At 48.6% G+C, this 13824-nt stretch overlaps 1 protein-coding gene across 1 annotated transcript in view; it reads left to right on the forward strand.

Annotated features, from left to right (window-relative positions):
- The window catches only part of LOC147122387 (sterile alpha motif domain-containing protein 1-like), a 138727-nt gene that overhangs the window by 102772 nt on the left and 22131 nt on the right, over positions 1-13824 (forward strand). Inside the window, exon 5 of the mRNA XM_085978316.1 lies at positions 10792-10885. Within this exon, the coding sequence (XP_085834442.1) occupies positions 10792-10885 (94 nt within the window). The remainder of the gene's footprint in view (positions 1-10791; positions 10886-13824) is intronic.

The raw sequence follows: 13824 nt of genomic DNA on the forward strand, positions 1-13824 counted from the left end.
GTTAATATTTTGGGCTGGATTTTACCTTTCGGTGCGGCCATGGGGTGGGACAGCTTCCTTCCGGGTTCCGATCCCGCCCCCAGTGACGTCCATGCACAGATGCGCTATTTTGCGTCATTTGGCCTTGTTAAGCCCACCCTGCGGGCTTGCCGGCCAATTAGGAGAAAGCCGGTGTCAAATGACCTCAGTTGATGACGCGTCATCTGCCGGTTTTCTTAAAGGGGCCACGCTCAATTTTTTTTTGACAGGTGATTTTTCTGTGTTTGACAGCATTGAGGTGCTGCAAACACTGACAATCACTGTACAAAGGTGAGCCCTTGCACCCAGGCTCTCCAGTGACTCCTTCCTTAGGCCGGAACAGATGGCAGCTGCAGGTGAGGTTACAGAAGCGATCTGTCACTGGTGAGAGAGGTTCTCCCATTGAGGTGGGACTACAAAAACACTTCAAAACTTCTTACCTAGAGAAAAGTCTAAATACTTTAAAAATGATTTTCCCAACATTTTCTTACCTCTGAAACTCACCAGTGTACCATTGGATCCTTCACCCCACTTTTGCAGCTGTCCTCAATGAAGAAACATTACAGTAGACCCACAGCACACCGCACTTACCCTGGCGGGGTGTCAGGACATCGGGAAACCCGCAGTCGACCTGTCAAAATTGCAAAATGCCCCTTAACTGCCTGGTAACGAGCAGTTAAAAGTGCCTATAATCCTCTTCCCGCCGCTAGGTGTCGGGTCCATGCGCAAATCGGGGACCCGACACCTGGGAAGATTGATTGGAGGCGGAATGACAGCGGGTTTCCGACCCACCGTCAATCTTTGCGATTTGGCCGGATGTCCCGCCTCCAAACCCGCCCCCTGAGCGCCTGCAAAATTCCGGCCTTTGTGCGAGAGTGGAATGGGGGTATGTTTGTATTGATTATGTGGGACAGCGGATTTTAAAGGACATTATTGTATGTGTTACGTATTTTTTCCCAATCTGTGGTTCAGTGGGTAGCACCCTCGCCTCTGAGTCAGAAGGTTGTGGGTTCAAGTCCCACTCCAAGACTTGAGCACATAAATCTAGGCTGCCACTCCAGTGCCTTTCTGAGGGAGTGCTGCACTGTCGGAGATGCCATCCTTCAGATAAATGTGAGAAGTCACACGACACCAGGTTATAGTCCAACAGCTATATTTGAAATCACAAGCTTTCGGAGTGCTGCTCCTTCGTCAGGTGAAGTGGAGAGATGATAACATGTTAAACCGAGACCCCGTCTGCCCCCTCGGGTGGACGTTAAGGATCCCACGGCAATATTCAAAGAAACATAGAAGATAGGAGCAGGAGTAGGCCATTTGGCCCCTCGAGCCCGCTCCGCCATTCAATGAGATCATGGCTGATCATCCAAATTCAGTACCCTGTCCCTGCTTTCTCCCCATATCCCTTGATCCCTTTAGCCTCAAGAAATATATCCAACTCCTCCTTGAATATATTTAATGAATTGGCCTCAACTGCGTTCTGTGGTAGAGAATTCCACAGGTTCACCACTCTCTGGGTGAAGAAATTCCTCCTCATCTCTGTCCTACATGGCTTACCCCTTATCCTTAGACTGTGACCCCTGGTTCTGGACTCCCCCGCCATCGGGAACATCCTTCCTCCATCTAGTCTGCCTAGTCCTGTTAGAATTTTATAAGTTTCAATGAGATCCCCTCTCATTCTTCTAAACTCCAGCAAGTATAAGCCCAATCGACCCAATCTCTCCTCATACGTCATTCCTGCCATCCCAGGTATCAGTCTGGTGAATCTTCGCTGCACTCTCCATGGCAAGAACATCCTTCCTCAGAGCAGGGGAGTTATCCCCGGTGTCTTGGCCGACATTTATCCTTCAACCAACACCTAAAACGGATGATTTGATCATTTATTTCATTGCTGTGCACAAATTGGCTGCTGCATTTCCTACATTACAACAGCGACTCCACTTCTAAAGTACCTCATTGGCTGTTAAGTGGGACGTCGAAAGCTGTTATATAACTGCAAGTCTTTTCTGATGCTGGAGCGACACCAAATGCTGCCTATTCGATAGAACCCCTCATGCAAGAGTTGGCTAAATTCTTCTTCTTAGGCAGTCCCTCGGAACCGAGGATGACTTGCTTCCACACTAAAAATGAGTTCTCAGGTGACTGATGAGTCCAATGTGGGACCTGCAGTCTCTGTCACAGGTGGGGCAGACGGTGGTTGAAGGGGCGGGTGGGTGGGGTGCTTGGGTTGACGTGCGCTGTTTGCGCTTGGCTTCCGCTTGCTCTCTCCCGGCGAAGAGACTCGAGGTGTTCGGCGCCTTCCTGGATGCTTCTCCTCCACTTTGTGCGGTCTTGGGCCAGGGATTCCCAGGTGTCAGAGGTGATGTTGCACTTTTTAAAGGCGGCATTGAGGGTGTCCTTGAAGCGTTTCCTCTGCCCACCTGGGGCTCTCTTGCCGTGCCGGAGCTCCGAGTAGAGCGCTTGTTTTGGGAGTCTCGTATCGGGCATGCGGACAATGTGACCCGTCCATCGGAGCTGATCGAGCGTGGTCAAAGCTTCGATGCTGGGGATGCTGGCCTGAGCGAGCACACTGACGTTGGTGCGCCTATCCTGCCAATGGATTTGTAGGATCTTGCGGAGGCAGCGTTGGTGGTACCTCTCCAGTGCTTTGAGGTGCCTGCTGTACACGGTCCATGTCTCTGAAGCATACAGCTTCACCAAATGCTGTCTATTCGATGGAACCCCCTCCTGCAAGAGTTGGCTTGTATTACAGGGTGGGGAAGAGCACACAGAGGGACAAACTGGGCAAAATCACTCTCAAATCCATTGAATTAACATAGAATACTGAGGAAAAGTTTGCATTTTAGTCAAGGAATGGCAGATTTTAGTTAAAGATCCACCTCAGTTGCAGATAAGCGAAGCGAGCGAGACTGGAGATTTAATAGTTACAGGAAACTCTCGATTTACCGGCACCTAAATAACTGGAAATCTCTTAACCGGCAAAATGCAGGAGTAGGTTCAGGTAAGTTTTACTTCATATTAGTGGCCGTTCCTGGATCTGTGGCCGTGTAACCGGGGTTCCTGCACCTGTTACATAGCAACAGGGACGCCTGGATCTTGTGGCCGGGGTTCCTGCACCACAGGGACGCCTGGATCTGTGGCCGTGTACGGGGCTCTCGTACCTTTTACTATACCTCTCTGTAATCCGGACTTTTTGATAAACTGTGCCGGATAAAAAATAGTTTCCTGTAGTACAATATTACATCCTAAGGCAAAATAATTTAATAGAATGAAGGGTAACAGCTAGTGGTTCTAGTAAGATGCTGACCTTTATTCCAGTATTACCCAAGCTAGTGCATTCTCTGCCCCGTTAATTATCTTAGTACTTGTGTGCAGTTAAATTGGAAAGTCAATATTAGACTAAAGGCAACAAAGTTAACATGAGACCATTTCAGATGTTATTACTGAACTCGTTTCCCTCCTGTGTGCAAAATTTCAGAACTGGGGATGTCGATTTAAGGTTAAGAATACAGATTTAAATAGGTCGTTCAAAGAAAAGTACCCGATTTTTATCGTGCCTTCCAGGTCCCCGCAACGCCCCAACTGCCTCACAACCAATGAATTACTTTTTGTACTGTCCTCCCTACGTGTATGTGTCTGTACGCAGTTAGACAGCCAGCCAAACTCCTTTCAATAACGACATGGGAGTCAGGATGTAGCGTCCAAGCTCCGGTGTTTAATAATGCCACACTTGCATGAGGTCAATGAAACAATACAAATCAGTTGCATTGGGTTGGAGTAAAACTGAGAGACAAAAGAAAGAAATGCACCTTGTTACATACATGAGATATAACTAACATCTAAACATGGCTATGTAATGAAATCATTCAACTCACAGGCAATGCTTTCGAAGGCGTAACAATGTAGGATTACAGTGGATTAACTTGCAGCACGCTCCATGCTGCTGTGACCTCTTTGATTGCTATCACTATACTACTTCCTGTTGAGTGACCCTACTGGCCATTTCCATTTACTGCCACCTACTGGCAGCAACAAAACGAAACTCCTGCAATCATAAGGCAGAACACTTTTTGTTGAAGCCTTGTCACTGTTGCTGTGTAGGCAGATGTGACAGCCACAACTCGGTCCCAGAAACAGCAAAATTGTGAATGACCCAGAACTGGATTAAGAATGCTTGGTACCTTGGGCACCGTTACTTCATCAAAGAAGTCACTCAAGTTAGACAAATGGCATTCCTTTATTAATCCATATGTTTCCAAGCGCCAGTTAATTTTGTCCTGGATTAGTGCCTTTAAAAGTTTCCCCACAACCGATGTTAGGCTGACTGTCCCGAAGTTGCCAGGTTTATCCCTCTCCCCTCTTTTGAACAGGGCTGTAAAGTTTACAATCCTCCAATCATAGAGTCCTAGAGTTATACAGCACAGAAAGAGGCCCTTTGGCCCATCGTGTCCGTGCCGGCCATCAAGCCCTGTCTATTCTAATCCAATTTTCCAGCACTTGGTCCGTAGCCTTGTATGCTGTGGCGTTTCAAGTGCTCATCTAAATGCTTCTTGAATGTTGTGAGGGTTCCTGCCTCTACCACCCTTTCAGGCAGTGAGTTTCAGATTCCAACCGCCCTCTGGGTGAAATTTTTTTTCCTCAAATCCCCTCTAAACCTCCTGCCCCTTACCTTGAAACTATGCCCCCTGGTTATTGACCCCTCTACTAAGGGGAAAAGTTCCTTTCCATCTACCCTATCTATGCCCCTCATAATTTGTACACCTCAATCAGGTCCCCCCTCAGCCTTCTCTGCTCTAAGGAAAACAACCCCAGCCTGTCCAGTCTCTCGTCATAGCTGAAACGCTCCAGCCCAGGTAACATCCTGGTGAATCTCCTCTGCACCCTCTCCAATGTAATCACATCCCTCCTATAGTGTGGCGACCAGAACTGCACACACTGTTCCAGCTGTGGCCTAACAACCATTTTGTACAGCTCCATCGTAACCTCCCTGCTCTTATATTCTATGCCTCAGCTAATGAAGGCAAGTATCCCATATACCTTCTTAACCACCTTATCTACCTGTCCTGCTGCCTTCAGGGATCTATGTGCATGCACACCAAGGTCCCTCTGATCCTCTGTCCTTCCTAGGATCCTACCATTCATTGCATATTCCCTTGCCTTGTTAGTCCTCCCAAAATGCATCACCTCACACTTTTCAGGGTTAAATTCCATTTGCCACTGTTCTGCCCAACCCATCTATATCGTCCTGTAGCCTGAGGCTTCCCTCCTCGCTATTTACCACTCCACCAATTTTCGTGTCATCTGGCACCACTCCTATATATCTAAGGAAGATCGGAAGGTTGTGGCCAGAGCCTCCACAATTTCCACCCTTCTCTGAGCAACCTAGGATGCATCCCATCCAGACCGGGTGACATTTCTACTTTGAGCGCTGCCTACCATTTAAGTACAGTGAAACCCGTACAAACGGACACTCCCCCCGAAAAACGCACACATGTAAAAAAAAAAAGGACATGTACTGACAATCCCAAATAACGTCCATTGTAATAGATACAAGCTGCACCTTGAAACCACAGACACTCGCAAATTACAAACTACGGACTGCCTTCAATGCACCAAGTCCATTTACAACTTAAAACACTGGACAAGCAGGTAGGTGTGAGGTGGCAGTAGGTGAAAAACAGCTTTTGTGTAATGGAGATCTCTTTACCTAGCATGCTTAGCAGCAGAGAAACCGCTCTATCTCTTGGATTGACTGCTTGCATGGCTCGATCGCAGGGATTGAGGGTTTTTTCTGCCACTATGGATGCTGGGTAAAGAGATCTCCATTGCACAAAAGCTAGGAAGTGCGGTTGTGGGTGGAGGGGAAAGTCGGGAAACGGGGGCGGGGGGCTCAAGAGTTGGGAAAGGAAGACGTGGAGGCGGGGGGAAGAGATGGAGAGAATGTTTTCCATTTTTCCCCGCTCTCGGTTTCCCCTCTTCGCCTGCTCACGGCTGGCCTCCTGGTTCTTGGAAATTCTCGCCCAAAAGCTGCAGGCGCAAAACCACAAATAAAGATTCTCAACTACAGGGGATCCAACCTTTATCAGGTAAATCCGGTAAAATGTGGAGAAGTCATGTGATTTGACACCACGTGGTCAAAGCTCCAGGAATGACTCCAATCAGAGTTAGCAAGCCTGCTCCACCAGTACGTCGGGGACTGACAAGCGGCTAACAGCCCCCTACCCACCGCCTAGCGCTTCAATCATTAGCAGCGGCAGCACACGTGGGGGGGTGGGGGGTGGTGGGGTCTGCAGGAGATTAATTTCTCTTCCCCCCCCCCCCGCCAATTTGGCCTGGGATCTCCCAGGCACTCTGGCTCGACAGCAGCCGCCTGGCCCTGTGCCGGCTGCCAACGTAGCAGATCCCAGGATCAGGACAGCCCTCCCTCAACGGAATAGGACCCTGGGATGGCAATGAACTTGGAAACCCAATAAACGGAAAATGTGAAATCACATGCTGCTGGCGGGGCTCCAGAATTAGGCCCAATTCCAGGTGAGGATGAAATAAAGCTGGAACGCTGCAGGAGATGCAGCCTATTTGGCTCATCCAGTTTACAGTACATACAATGAACAATTTTAAAGTAAGGACCCCTGCAAATAAAGGACACCTGATGCAAGTCCCTTGGGTGTCCCTAAGTTACAGATTTCACTGTACCTCTTTATTTTTATCCTATCCAATTTCTCTACTACCTCCTCCTTTACCGTGATGTTGGCGGCATCCTCCTCTCTACTGAAGACGGTTGCAGAGTACTTATTTAGTACCTCAGCCGTGCCCTCTGCCTTCACAGGAAGATCACCTTTTTGGTCCCACCCTTCCTTTGACTACCCTTTTGCTTTTTATATGTTTACTAGCTGGGGGGGCCCGGCGTTGCCAGGGCAGTTTAGAGGGCCGCGCGGTTGACGGCCGGCCGCTGCCGCTCCCCCGCTCTGTGTCTCGGGCCGCGCGGTTGACGGCTGCCGGCTGCTGCTCCCCCGCTCTGTGTCTCGGGCCGAGCGGTTGTGAGGCCCGGCCCGAGTGACCCCAACTCACCACCGGCTCCGGCGGGCCGACGCAGCTGCCCCGCTCGCTGTTGAGGAAAAGCAGGGGGAAAAATGGAGGCGAGGTTTCGGGAGGCTGCAGGATTAGGTCCCGCCTGTGACGCACCGATTGGTCAACCATCAGGTCACTGAACTGTAGGATTGGTCAACCATCAGGTCACTCAATGCTAATGAGCGGTAGGATTGGTCAACCGCTAATGAGCGGATTTTTGAACGTTTTTTGTATACTGTCCGAACAACTTTTGTCTGACCAAAAAGTAAATACACCTATGACACTCCCCTGATCATCAGCTTTCTTTTGATATAACATATGTGTAGGTACGCTCTATAACTTTTGAGTTTATAGTGGACAGACAGACATACAGACGGACGGACCGTTTTATTATATACTAGCAGGGGGGGGCCCGGCGTTGCCAGGGCAGTTTAGAGGGCCACGCGGTTGACGGCCGCCCGCTGCCGCTCCCCCGCTCTGTGTCTGGGGCCGAGCGGTTGTGAGGCCTGGCCCGAGTGACCCCAACTCACCTCCCGCTCCGGCGGGCCGACGCAGTCTCGGGCCGCGCAGTTGACAGCCGGCTGCTGTCGCTCCCCGCTTTGTGTGTCGGGCCGCGGGGTTGACGGCCGGCCTCTGCCGGTCCCCTGCTGTGTGTCTCGGGCCGAGCGGTTGTGAGGCCCAGCCCGAGTGACCCCAACTCACCTGCCTATTCTCATATACTCTCTTTGCCCCTCATATTTCTTTTCTCAGTTCTCCTCTGTACATCTTGTGGTCTGCTTGGTTCTCTACAGAATTAAAAAGAAAGACTTGCATTTATATAGCGCCTTTCACAACTTCAGGACCTCCCAATGCGCTTTGCAGCCAATGAAGTACCTTTGAAGTGTAGTCACTGTTGTAATGTGGGAAACACAGCAGCCTATTTGCGCGCAGCAAGCTCCCACAAACAGCAATGTGATAATGACCAGATAATGTTTTTGTGATGTTGATTGAGGGATAAATATTGGCCAGGACACCGGGGATAACTCCCCCTGCTCTTCTTCGAAATAGTGCCACGGGATCTTTTACATCCACCTGAGAGGACAGATGGGGCCTCGGTTTAAAGTCTCCTCCGTAAGACGGCACCTCCGACAGTGCAGCGCTCCCTCAGTGCTTCACTGGGAGTGTCAGCCTAGATTTTTGTGCTCAAGTCTCTGCACTGCGACTTGAACCCACAACCTTCTGACTCCGAGGTGAGGGTGCTACCCACTGAGCCACTGCTGAATTGTGGACCTGACATTTATCATATGCCTCCTTTTTCTGTTTCATTTTAATCTCTATATCTTTAGTTATCCAGGGAGCTCTAGCTTTGGACGCCCTTCCTTTCCCCTTGTGGGAATGTGTCTACTCTGTACCCAAACAATCTCCCCTTTAAAGGCCTCCCATTGCTCATTTACTGCCAGTCTTTGATCCCTTTTCAAGTTACCCTCCTCCAGTTGAGTATTTTCACAGTTGAATGTTCCTTGACCTTTTCCATAACTACTCTAAACCTAATGATACTGTGATTAGACTTTCTGATGTGCACTTCTAATTTATGCATTCCTGACGGAAAATTTGCTTAGCGACAATTGCTAGCAACCATTTATTCTTAGAATATGAACAAATGCTTGTGGCGTACAATCTTTCAGTGGCCTGCACACTGGGACTTGTTTTACATAGAAACATAGAAGATAGGAGCAGGAGTAGGCCATTCGGCCCCTCGAGCCTGCTCCGCCATTCAATGCGATCATGGCTGATCATCCAAATTCAGTACCCTGTCCCTGCTTTCTCCCCATACCCCTTCATCCCTTTAGCCTTAAGAAATATATCCAACTCCTTCTTGAATACATTTAATGAATTGGCCTCTACTGCCTTCTGTGGTAGAGAATTCCACAGGTTCACCACTCTCTGGGTGAAGAAATTCCTCCTCATCTCAGTCCTAAATGGCTTACCCCTTATCCTTAGACTGTGACCCCTGGTTCTGGACTCCCCAACCATCGGGAACATCCTTCCAGCATCTAGTCTGTCTAGTCCTGTTAGAATTTTATAAGTTTCAATGAGATCCCCTCTCATTCTTCTAAACTCCAGCGAGTATAAGCCCAATCGACCCAATCTCTCCTCATACGTCATTCCTGCCATCCCAGGTATCAGCCTGGTGAATCTTCGCTGCACTCCTTCCATGGCAAGAACATCCTTCCTCAGATAAGGCGACCAAAACTGCACACAATACTCAAGATGTGGTCTCACCAAGGCCCTGTACAACTGCAGCAAGACATCCTTGTTCCTGTACTCGAACCCTCTCGCCACGAAGGCCAACGTACCATTTGCCGCCTTAACAGCCTGCTGTACCTGCATGCTTACCTTCAGCGACTGGTGCACAAGGACACCCAGGTCTCGTTGCACTTCCTCTTCTACCAATATATTGCCATTCAGATAATAATCTGCCTGGTTTATGGTCACAACTGTCTCACATTTGTTTCAATTTAGTAGCGCTCGTCCTTGAGTAATAAGGTGGTTTGTAAAAAAAAAAAAAATGCGTTCTCGGTTCTCTGATAGCCCAGCTTGATACAAAACTGAGGCTTAGACATCAGAAAGATTTCCAGTTTCAATCTCTGGGCGTTGTGGAGTTAGCTCTCTCAGTCCGAATGTCTGTTCAATGGCATTACAATTGGTGTCCGCCCAGGTGTCAAGGAAGGGTGAATTGCCCCGAGGATCCCCCTCGAACTCTCTTGAACGACTCCTGCTGGTAATGTTCAAGTGTGGACTTAGGCGTGATGCCCTCCGCAGCGGAATAGCATGCTGACTCTGTCAATAAATGCTTGGGTGTGGTACCAGGAGTTTACGTCTGGCTTCCCACCAAGTCGTCAACACTTTCGGGCGTGGCGGGGGAAAGAAAATTGGTTAGGGTGGGGGAGATAAAGGAGGAAGGGAATAAATTGCTTTTTAATTTACGTGTCGATTGCAGTTAATTTAAAGGGAAATTGAAGCTCATTAGCTCTATTTAGATCTCATTATGCATGCTAATTAACACAAGTATATTAATTGCTTTTGAAAGTTGATTGTAATTGATCTTTACAGTACGTTACAGCGGTTTGCTCTATGGCTAGGCTATGCTGAATCCCCATTTGGTTTGACAAAAACTGCATAAGCCAGTCGGAATGTGCGATGTAGGTGGGAAAGCAATATTGTTTCATGGAAATTTCACTGCAATTACTCCTTTCATTTAAAAAAATAATCAAGCGATTGAGAATGTGCAGCGTTTTTGTTTTGTTTTCGAGACACAAGAGCCCAGCCCTGGGGGAGAGGGAGGAGGGATAACGAACCGCATTCGGCCCATGAATGGTTTTAACAGCCCACTGCAGTTTCATCAGCGACTGAACGAAACGGCTGTGAAAGCATCAAGTAAGCTTGATTGACACTCCACTGTAAATTCAGTGGGCCTTCTAGAGAAAGGGAATATTAATTTTTGGGCAGAAGTGGAATCGCTTTTCCTCTTCAGTTGTTTTTGCAACACGAATTTATTGTTTGTTGAAAGGAATTAAATAGGGGCAAAGATTCCACCTTTGCAGTCGATGGCTTACCTGTCTTTGGTTGCTGATTTTATCCCCTTTTAAGGAATATCAGCAAGGTGGAAATAATTCTTAAGCATCCTTAACGCAAACCTAAATGTTCTAACTTGTTCCCCTTTCCTAGTTCCTGAAGTACGAGGTGCCTCTTGCCTCCCCACACCCTCGGCGTCCCCTGTCGAAATGGAGAGTATCGAAAGTGGCTCAACGGATACTAAAAGGTACGTGCGCATTGTCACTCCGTTCAGTAAAGGAGCTTTTTAATTGCCCCTTGAGCAAGTATGAATGCCTTAGCCTCTGGTGCTGGTGGTATGGGTATGTTTTTTTTCTTTAAACATACAGTGACTCTGCTGCACAAAATACAATGAATGCAGCTGCATCACTGATCCAGAAGTGGTTTGTTTTCACACTGCCCACGTTTTGCAGCAGTATCGGGTGTGTGGGTTTAGCAGTTGCGATTAACTTAGTTTCTTTTGTTGTCACGTTTTTCTCCCCTCATCTCCTGAAGGCACTGACACTTGCTGGGTCCTCTCCACGGGTGCCAGCATACCTCCGTATCTCCACCAACTGTCTTCGTTCCTCACTCCCCCCTTCTCCTTATCTGAGGAAGGATATACTTGCCTTGGAGGCGGTGCAACAAAGGTTCACTAGGATGAGAGGGATATCCTATGAGGAGAGATTGTGTAGAATGGGCCTATACTCTCTGGAGTTTAAAAGAATGAGAGGTGATCTCATTGAAACATAAGATTCTGAGGGGGATTGACAGGGTAGATGCTGAGAGGTTGTTTCCCCTGGCTGGAGTGTCTGGAACTAGGGGGTCACAGTCTCAGGATAATGGGTCGGCCATTTAAGACTGAGATGAGGAGGAATTTCTTCACTCAGATGGTTGTGAATCTTTGGAATTCTCTGCCCCAGTGGCCTATGGATGCTGAGTCGTTGAGTATATTCAAGGCTGAGAGATAGATTTTTGGACTCTAGGGGAATCAAGGGGTATGGAGATCGGGCGGGAAAGTGGAGTTGAGGTTGATGATCAGCCCTGATCTTATTGAATGGTGGAGCAGGCTCGAGGGGCCGTATGGGCTACTCCTGCTCTTATTTCTTATGCTCCCTAGTTCAGGGACGCTGAGGCCAATTGTTACCCCGGCTGAGATCAGCCAGCTCACGGGGCAGTGCATTTACCCACTCTGACATTGAGGGAGTCAACAAATTCAAGTGTATTGTTGCCCCTTTTAAGTCTGTCTGCTCCAAGTGACACTGAGCACTGAAATATAGTGAGAGCTGCTTGAAGGGAGTTATGAATCCACCATTTCACTGATGTGACTGTATGTCTGCATTAGAGGATGAGAATGGGGAACGGGGAAATGGCAGAGACTCTGAACAAATATTTGGCATCTGTCTTCACTAGAAAAGTAAAAAGTCACACAACACCAGGTTATAGTCCAACAGCTTTATTTGAAATCACAAGCTTTCGGAGCGCTGCTCCTTCTTCAGGTGAAGTGGAGAAATGCATAAAGACACAGCTTATATAGTCAGAGAATCATGTCAGATGTTTACAGGTAACCTTTCCAACTGCCATTTGTCACACCTCGGCAGAGAGATAATCACAGCAGTCAAAGGTGTGAATGGTGTCCAAACAGGTCAGTCAGGGAAACATTACATCAAAGAACAATGAGGTGGGGTCACAAGGGGTCAAATATTGCAGATGCTGGGGTCTGTATGAAAAACAAAAAAACAGACAAAAAACATTTTTTTTTTTTTTTTTGGCTGGAAATCACAGCAGGTCCGGCCGCATCCGTGTAGAGAGAACAAGCCAAAGTCGAAACGAGTCTGGATGACCCTGCATCAGGTGGGGTTACATGTAGCGTGACATGAACCCAAGATCTCTGTTGAGGCCGTCCTCATGGGTGCGGAACTTGGCTATCAGTTTCTGCTCGACGATTTTGCGTTGTCGTGTGTCTCGAAGGCCACCTTGGAGAATGCTTACCCGAAGATCGGAGGCTGAATGTCCTTGACTGCTGAAGTGTTCCCCGACTGGGAGGGAACACTCCTGCCTGGTGATTGTTGCGCGGTGTCCGTTCATCCGTTGTCGCAGTGTCTGCATGGTCTCGCCGATGTACCATGCTCCGGGGCATCCTTTCCTGCAACGTATGAGGTAAACAACGTTGGCCGAGTCACATGAGTATGTACCATGTACCTGGACGTCCTATCGCATCAGGCAACGGAACCCTGTGTGAGAACCTCTCTGGATATGTCGAGGGCATCCTGAAACCCATCGTACAGGGAACCCCCAGCTTCTGTCGCGACACTACAGACTTCTTACAGAAGCTCAGCACCCACGGACCAGCTGAACCAGGAACACTCCTCGCCACGATGGACGTCTCGGCACTCTACACCAGTATCCCCCATGATGACGGCATCGCTGCGACAGCCTCAGTACTCAACACCAACAACAGCCAATCTCCAGATGCCATCCTACAACTCATCCGCTTCATCCTTGACCACAATGTCTTCACCTTCGACAACCAGTTCTTTACCCAAACACACGGAACAGCCATGGGGACCAAATTCGCACCCCAATACGCAAACATCTTCATGCACAAGTTCGAGCAAGACTTCTTCGCTGCACAGGATCTCCAACCAACGCTATACACCAGATACATCGATGACATTTTCTTCCTATGGACCCACGGCGAAGAATCACTGAAAAGACTACACGATAACATCAACAAGTTCCATCCCACCATCAAACTCACCATGGACTACTCCTCAGAATCAATCTCATTCCTGGACACCCGAATCTCCATCAAAGACGGACACCTCAGCACTTCACTCTACCGCAAGCCCACGGACAACCTCACGATGCTTCACTTCTCCAGCTTCCACCCTAACCACGTTAAAGAAGCCATCCCCTATGGACAAGCCCTGCGAATACACAGGATCTGCTCAGACGAGGAGGAACGCGATGGACACCTACAGACACTGAAAGACGCCCTTGTAAGAACGGGATATGACGCTCGACTCGTCGATCGACAGTTCCGACGGGCCACAGCGAAAAATCGCATAGACCTCCTCAGAAGACAAACACGGGACACAACCAACAGAGTACCCTTCGTCGTCCAGTACTTCCCCGGAGCGGAGAAACTACGCCATGTTCTTCGCA

Source organism: Somniosus microcephalus, chromosome 3 (genome assembly GCF_052327205.1).
Source record: "Somniosus microcephalus isolate GS21.2 chromosome 3, FLI_Smic_1.0, whole genome shotgun sequence".
Taxonomy (NCBI): Eukaryota; Metazoa; Chordata; class Chondrichthyes; order Squaliformes; family Somniosidae; genus Somniosus; species Somniosus microcephalus.